Here is an 8,117-nt window from a genome sequence, read left to right as displayed (position 1 = left end):
TTATGAAGAGGGGAGAGAGAGAGACAAACATTATGAAGAGGAGAGAGAGAGAGAGAGAGAGAGAGAGAGAGAGAGAGAGAGAGACAAACGTTATGAAGAGGGGACAGAGAGAGAGAGAGACAAACGTTATGAAGAGGAGAGAGGGAGAGACAAACGTTATGAAGAGGGGAGAGAGAGACAAACGTTATGAAGAGGGGACAGAGAGAGACAAACGTCATGAAGAGGAGAGAGAGAGAGACAAACGTTATGAAGAGGAGAGAGAGAGAGAGAGAGACAAACGTTATGAAGAGGGGAGAGAGAGAGACAAACGTTATGAAGAGGAGAGAGAGAGAGACAAACGTTATGAAGAGGAGAGAGAGAGAGACAAACACTATGAAGAGGAGAGAGAGAGAGACAAATGTTATGAAGAGGGGACAGAGAGAGACAAACGTTATGAATAGGAGAGAGAGAGAGAGACAAACGTTATGAAGAGGAGAGAGAGAGACAAACGTTATGAAGAGGGGAGAGGGAGAGAGAGACAAACGTTATGAATAGGAGAGAGAGAGAGAGACAAACGTTATGAAGAGGAGAGAGAGAGACAAACGTTATGAAGAGGGGAGAGAGAGAGAGACAAACGTTATGAAGAGGAGAGAGAGAGAGAGAGAGAAACGTTATGAAGAGGAGAGAGAGAGAGAGACAAATGTTATGAAGAGGGGACAGAGAGAGAGAGAGACAAACGTTATGAAGAGGAGAGAGAGAGAGAGACAAACGTTATGAAGAGGAGAGAGAGAGACAAACATTATGAAAAGGAGAGAGAGACAAACGTTATGAAGAGGGGACAGAGAGAGACAAACGTTATGAAGAGGGGACAGAGAGAGAGAGAGACAAACGTTATGAAGAGGAGAGAGGGAGAGACAAACGTTATGAAGAGGGGAGAGAGAGACAAACGTTATGAAGAGGGGACAGAGAGAGACAAACGTCATGAAGAGGAGAGAGAGAGAGACAAACGTTATGAAGAGGAGAGAGAGAGAGACAAACGTTATGAAGAGGAGAGAGAGAGAGAGAGAGAGACAAACGTTATGAAGAGGAGAGAGAGAGACAAACGTTATGAAGAGGGGAGAGGGAGAGAGAGACAAACGTTATGAAGAGGAGAGAGAGAGAGAGAGACAAACGTTATGAAGAGGAGAGAGAGAGAGAGACAAACGTTATGAAGAGGAGAGAGAGAGAGACAAACATTATGAAGAGGGGACAGAGAGAGACAAACGTTATGAAGAGGGGAGAGAGAGAGACAAACGTTATGAAGAGGGGACAGAGAGAGACAAACGTTATGAAGAGGGGACAGAGAGAGACAAACGTTATGAAGGAGAGAGGGAGAGAGAGAGAAATGTTATGAAGAGGGGAGAGAGAAACAAACGTTATGAAGAGGGGAGGGAGAGAGAGAGAGACAAACGTTATGAAGAGGAGAGAGAGAGAGAGAGAGAGGCAAACGTTATGAAGAGGAGAGAGAGAGACAAACGTTATGAAGAGGAGAGAGAGAGAGAGGCAAAGTAATGAAGAGGGGAGAGAGAGAGAGAGAGAGAGAGAGAGAGAGAGAGACCAACGTTATGAAGAGGAGAGAGAGAGAGAGAGAGAGAGGCAAACGTAATGAAGAGGAGAGAGAGAGAGAGAGAGAGGCAAACGTAATGGAGAGAGAGAGAGAGAGCGAGAGAGAGACCAACGTTATGAAGAGGAGAGAGAGAGAGAGAGAGAGAGAGCGAGACAAACGTAATGAAGAGGGGAGACAGAGAGAGAGACAGGTTATGAAGTGGAGAAGAGAGCGCGATAAGGGAGGGGGTGAGGGAGAGAATCTGGTAAACAGGAACTCATGGAGAACAATGACCATAGAGCTGCCTTGCACACATGTCTGTGTGTGTGCGTTTCAATTTGCCTTACCTTCAAGACGACCATATTGGTCCAGTGCTGTTATTTGTGTGAACGGCTCCTTAAAAAATGACCTTTAGGAGCAACAATACAGTAAGCTGACCTTCCTCTTTTCCTCACAGCAGAGAAACAGCACAGAGAGGGAGGTGTGTGTGTGTGTGTGTGTGTGTGTGTGTGTTGTGTGTGTGTGTGTGTGTGTGTGTGTGTGTGTGTGTGGTGTGTGTGTGTGGGCAGTGGGACTGCAGTGGACAGATTATGTGTGGAGAGACTGTGTCCTGGGTTTCCAGGAAAAGGGGGGAGCCATTAGAGGGGTGGACAGGAAACTAACAGGGCTTACTTCCTGTGGCTCTCCTGATGGCCGACCAGATAGTGTGTGCGTGGCTTAACTGTGTGTGGGTTGGGAGTTCCTGTGAAATGTTGTTGTAAACTAAGCAGTAAGCATTGAAATGTGTTTTGGATTGCGTCCATCACCGTCATGTTTTAGTTGTTTTGAGAATGTTAGGTAATTTTGGGAGGAATAGGCTGGTATTCCAAGATGTGATTGTCAGGAATTTCAGATTTCTCAGGAATGCAATTTCTCCCAAAGGATGTAAAAAAATATATTCTTCCTATGAGCCACTACAACCTCTGCCATGACCACCAGACCTGAATGGCACAGGAGGGAGTGTGCTAGAGTAGCAGATTGCTAAGCTAGCATCGCCTTCCTGAGACTCAAAGTGTAAGAGCCTGGATCAAATATTACAGACGATACATTGTATAATATATTGTGTCATTGTGACGTAGGCTAAGTCTGAATACTGGGTTTGCTTTGGAATAGAGGTCATTACACATACATCAGTGCTGGTCCTGTAGAGTGAAGACTGTTTCCATTCAGCTGCCATTTTGTTCTTCCTGAACTCTGCTGTGACTTCTTAACTCACTCCAAAGCTGGAGGTAAACTGAGTTAAAACACACACAACACCAAGTTCTCACTGTTCATCAAACCGCAGACACACCCATTTGTGGTGAAGCATATAGATGGAACTGTAAGTCATGGTCTCTTCCTCAGAGGTCTGTAAAGGGAAGTGGCTAACCTCTCTCTCTTTGTTCTCACTCTTTCTTTCTTTCTCTCTCACTCTCTCTCTCTCTCTCTTCTCTCTCTCTCCTCTCTCTCTCTCTCTCTCTCGCTCCCCTCTCTCTCTCTCTCTCTCTCCTCTCTCTCTCTCTCTCTCCTCTCTCTCTCTCTCCTCTCTCTCTCCTCTCTCTCCCTCTCCCTCTCTCCTCTCTTTCTCTCTCTCTCTCTCTCTCTCTCTCTCTCTCTCTCCTCTCTCTCCTCTCTCTCTCTTCTCTCTCTTCTCTCTCTCTCTCTCTCTCTCTCTCTCTCTCTCTCTCTCTCTCTCTCTCTCTCTCTCTCTTCTCTCTCTCTCTCTCTCTCTCTCTCCTCTCTCTCTCCTCTCCCTCTCTCTCTCCTCTCCTCTCATCTCTCTCTCTCTCTCTCTAGTGGCGATGGTGTCTGACATGATCTGACAGAGGAAGACTGCAGGTGAGTAACTGCCCTTTACCCTCCATATCACTTCCTCCTTCACTTCTCTCTTTCTCTTCTTCTCTCTCTAACTCCCCACCTCTCTCACCCCCTCTCTCTCTGTAGCGATAGTCTCTGTGGTTATTATGGGCTGTGCCCACTGTAAACAGAAAAAGGCTGCAGCCAAGGCGGCTTCAGCCGAGCTGTCTGACCCATCTCCTAGCAACAGCCCTGATGGGGTTGTGTCTACAGCATTGGCCATGCCCCGTTATCACCCTGGCCCCACCCACCCGACAATACCTGACTTCAACAAGCCTTTTGGCTCCGCCTGTTTTCCTAATACCAACGCACAAACCGGCGCAGGGGGCGTCACAGGTACAGATTGATGGCTTCAAATAATTTGTTGTGTGTTTATGTAGGACTTATAATAGGTTAATGAAGGCTTAATTAAGCCTTTAAATGTGTTTGTTTAAAGTGGTTGTATGATGTATGCATACTGACGCGTGTGTGTGTGTGTGTGTGTGTGTGTGTGTGTGTGTGTGTGGAGGTGGAGGTGTAACTCTCTTCATAGCATTGTATGACTATGATGCTCGTACTGAAGATGACCTGTCCTTCCAGAAGGGAGAGAAGTTCCACATTATCAACAACACGTGAGATTCACATTACAGTTCCAGAGTAAATTGCAGGTAGTGGCTTTCCAGATCAAATCAAGTGTCTGCTCCCTCCAATGTGATGAATTGTCTCTACAGAGAGGGGGACTGGTGGGAGGCCCGGTCGTTGGACACTGGGAAGTCTGGTTATGTCCCTAGTAACTATGTAGCTCCTGTAGACTCTATACAGGCTGAGGAGTGAGTACACACACACACACACACACACACACACAAGAACATCTGCTGAATGACTAATGGGTAAATGTTTGTGTGTGTTACCAGGTGGTATTTCGGTAAGATGGGGAGAAAGGATGCAGAGAGACAGCTCCTGGGACTGGAGAACCCCAGAGGAACATTCCTTATCAGAGAGAGTGAGACCACCAAGGGTACGTACACACCTGTACACAGAAAGTGTTCACACACATTTGCTAAAAGTTACACAAAACGTTTGAAGGCTTCCCACACATAGATTAAGCCTAGTCCTGGTCTAAGAAGCACTTTCCCTGGACAATCTCCGTGAATCTGGGTCTGGTCAACTGGCTCTAAGAGTATTAGATATCTATATGTGGTTCTACAGGTATTCTCAAACACATCTCAGTACAGCTGTGTTTCTGTTCATTCATACGTAGTCATTCTCTTGTGTGCAACTTCACCTTTAGAATCCTCAGAGTGTGAACTGTTCTCTTCCTCCTCTATCGCCAGGTGCCTACTCTCTGTCTATCCGGGACTGGGATGATGGTAAAGGTGACCACGTCAAACATTATAAGATCAGGAAGCTTGACAATGGAGGATATTATATCACAACACGCACACAGTTCGACACCGTGCATCAACTCGTGCAGCACTACACAGGTGAGTGCTTAGGGGCTAGGGGTGAAGTACCTAACTTAGGGTCTGTGGGTAAAGTGCCTAGGGTGTATGGACTAGGGTTAAAGTATTTAGGGCCTAGGTGAGGGCTTTCTCTCCATGGCCAAGACTAATGTAATTCAGATCCCTCTTTTTTTCTCTCCCAGTTGCCCTCTGGTGGTGCAGTCTGGTATAGGAGCTACTCTGCTCTGTGTGTGTGTATGTTCTCCTTTCTGTGTCTGTATGTCCAATATCCATTCTAGCATACTAAATATGATCAAGGAATGTATTAGCCAAGCACACTAAATAGGCATAAGCAAAGTTGCCTATTGGTTTGCATGGTGTGTCAGTGCATGTGTGTGTGTCTAAACAGATGTGTATCGGTGAAATGTGAGCACTTTTTAGTAGATCCAAGTAAAGTACTGTAGTCAGTTGCTTTTTATGTTCTATATGTGTTTGTTGCTTTTGTGCCTCAGCAATTTATCTCTCCCTCCCCTCTTGTCTGTCTGTATCTCTCTCTGTCTTTGTCCCTTGCTCTTGCTCTCTCCCTTATTCTGTCTGCCTGTCTGTCTTGCTTCGACACTCTCTCTTCCACCCCTCTCTCACCCACCTCAGAGCGAGCAGCAGGTTTGTGCTGTAGGTTGATTGGGAGCTGTAGGCGGGGCATGCCTAAGCTAGCCGACCTATCGGTGAAGACCAAGGACGTGTGGGAGATTCCCAGAGAATCTCTCCAGCTGATTAAGAAGCTGGGCAACGGGCAGTTTGGAGAAGTCTGGATGGGTAGGAAGTTCTGTGTCTTTGCATGCCTTTTCATCTCATTTCATCTCCCTCCCTGTCCACTCCTACCATCCCCCCTCCCCCCTCCAACCCCTCACTCCTCTAGGCTGTAACGATGGGCTGTGTTACTTTCTGACCACACCCTGTCCCAATGCCACGCCCCTCACCCTGGGGCTGGGGCGGGACGCCTGGGAGGTTGCCAGGAAAACGCTGGCCCTAAACAGAAAGTTGGGCCAGGGCTGCTTCGGAGACGTCTGGATGGGTGAGCCCAACTGTCAATCAATCAATCAGTCACTTTCTTATACTGTAGGTTGAGACTGACACACACACCACCTACAGTCTAGCGCAGGGATCATCAACTACATTACGCTGCGGGCCGTTTTATGTTGTTGAGGGGATGGTCAGGGGGTCGGAACATAATGACAAATCATTTGAAGTCTGCAAATTGACCCGCAAGAACAGATATGTTTGACTTAAACATAATCATTTCAGATCTTGCTTACACATGTATACGATCATGTGACTCTATTATGCATGGGAGTACTTAATATATTTTAAGTTAAAATCCCTTTGAGCTGATTTCCTGGTGTTTCTACAGTCTTGTGTCTGACAATGAAAATTCTACAAAAAACAAACAAACTTGGGGGCCAGTTGGGAAACACTGGACTATAGTGCTCTTCACAACTGTGTCCCAGAAGTGCTTCTCAGTGTGTCTGGGATTATTCCCAATCCGGTGCTAATGTGGTGGTGTGTAGTGCTCTCTTTTCCCACGGCCAGCTGTGTTCCCAGTTTCCATTCCAGTGCCGTTCTGTGTCAGTGTAATAGTCTCTCTGTGTGTCCGGACCAGGAAGTAGCCAACCCTATTCCTGGTCCAGCTTCATGCACTGCTGAAGCACCATGGTGGGACTCTCCCCCTCTCCTCCCCTTCCTTATCCCACCCCGCCACCTCTGTGCACTCCTGTGTGTCTTTGTGTGTGTATAATTAAGCAATAAGGCCCGAGGTGGTGTGGTATATGGCCAATATACCACGGCTAAGGGCTGTTCTCATGTACGATACAACACGGAGTGCTTGGTTACAGTCCTTAGCCGTGGTATATTGGCCATATATCACAAACCCCAGAGGTGCCTTATTGCTATTATAAACTGGTTACCAACGCAATTAAAGCAGTAAAAATAAATGTTTTGTCATACTTGTGGTATACGGTCTGATATACCACAGATGTCAGCCAATCAGCATTCAGGGCTCGAACTACCCAGTTTATAATTGTATGCATGTGTATGTGTTTCTGCCTTTGTGTGTGTGTACTGTATACCTATCTCTGTGTGTGTGTGTGTGTGTGTGTGTGTGTGTGTGTGTGTGTGTGTCTGTCAGGTATGTGGAACGGCACCACCAAGGTAGCAGTGAAGACATTGAAGCCAGGCACCATGTCTCCAGAGGCTTTCCTAGAAGAGGCTCAGATCATGAAGAGACTGAGGCATGACAAGCTGGTGCAGCTGTACGCTGTGGTCTCTGAAGAACCCATCTACATCATCACAGAGTTCATGAGCCAAGGTGCTGTACGGAGCACACACATATGCAAGCAGAGCCACACACACGTTTTCACAATTATTTCTGAAATGAATTGAACTGTGTTTTCAGGTAGCTTACTGGACTTCCTGAAGGACGGGGAAGGAGGGAATCTGAAGCTGCCTCAACTGGTGGATATGGCTGCTCAGGTAAGAACACACACCATCTTGGCAGTCCATCGATGCTCCTCTTGTGGTTGGGCCATGTTTCAGAGCTTCTGGTGCTGGTGCCACATCATGTGGCTGTGGAGGTCGATGTGGGAGTCACGTGTGGGATTGGATGGCTTGCACCTCTAACCCTTCCTCCTGTGTGTGTGTGTGTGTGTGTGTGTGTGTGTGTGTGTGTGTGTGTGTGTGTGTGTGTGTGTGTGTGTGTGTGTGTGTGTAGATAGCGGCAGGCATGGCATATATAGAGCGTATGAACTACATCCATCGTGATCTGCGAGCGGCTAACATTCTGGTCGGGGAAAATCTGGTGTGCAAGATCGCTGACTTTGGTTTGGCCAGACTCATAGAGGACAATGAGTACACAGCCAGACAAGGTAGAAGAGAGTTACTGTTTTAGGACATTGTGACAACTCTTGATGTGAAAAGGGCTTCATAAATACATTTGATTGAACGATTTTACAGGAGCCAAGTTCCCCATCAAGTGGACAGCTCCTGAAGCAGCTCTATACGGGCGCTTCACCATCAAGTCTGATGTGTGGAGCTTTGGTATCCTGCTCACTGAACTCGTCACAAAAGGACGCGTGCCTTACCCAGGTACGGGGGTGTAGGTGTCTCCTACTCTGTCGCCCTTATTTTTTCCAGCCCTCTGTCTTTCCATCTGTCTCTATGATGGATATAAGATGCTGTGTTACACTAAAAAACATCTATCT

At 46.9% G+C, this 8,117-nt stretch overlaps 1 protein-coding gene across 2 annotated transcripts in view; it reads left to right on the top strand.

Annotated features, from left to right (window-relative positions):
* The window catches only part of yrk (Yes-related kinase), a 29,088-nt gene that overhangs the window by 19,902 nt on the left and 1,069 nt on the right, over positions 1 to 8,117 (top strand). The window contains exons 2-12 of one of the 2 annotated variants that reach the window (XM_029658579.2): positions 3,380 to 3,421; positions 3,527 to 3,775; positions 3,948 to 4,050; positions 4,150 to 4,248; positions 4,333 to 4,436; positions 4,753 to 4,902; positions 5,512 to 5,676; positions 7,046 to 7,225; positions 7,313 to 7,389; positions 7,628 to 7,781; positions 7,870 to 8,001. In XM_029658579.2, coding sequence (XP_029514439.1) covers positions 3,547 to 3,775; positions 3,948 to 4,050; positions 4,150 to 4,248; positions 4,333 to 4,436; positions 4,753 to 4,902; positions 5,512 to 5,676; positions 7,046 to 7,225; positions 7,313 to 7,389; positions 7,628 to 7,781; positions 7,870 to 8,001 — 1,393 coding nt within the window. In that variant the 5' untranslated portion in view covers positions 3,380 to 3,421; positions 3,527 to 3,546. Of the gene's footprint in view, positions 1 to 3,379; positions 3,422 to 3,526; positions 3,776 to 3,947; positions 4,051 to 4,149; positions 4,249 to 4,332; positions 4,437 to 4,752; positions 4,903 to 5,511; positions 5,677 to 5,779; positions 5,936 to 7,045; positions 7,226 to 7,312; positions 7,390 to 7,627; positions 7,782 to 7,869; positions 8,002 to 8,117 lie in introns of both variants that reach the window. The other variant, XM_029658580.2, reaches the window with a different exon arrangement.

The sequence above is a fragment of the Oncorhynchus nerka genome, linkage group LG4 (assembly GCF_034236695.1).
Source record: "Oncorhynchus nerka isolate Pitt River linkage group LG4, Oner_Uvic_2.0, whole genome shotgun sequence".
Lineage (NCBI taxonomy): Eukaryota > Metazoa > Chordata > Actinopteri > Salmoniformes > Salmonidae > Oncorhynchus > Oncorhynchus nerka.
This window is presented reverse-complemented; position numbering and strand designations above follow the sequence as displayed.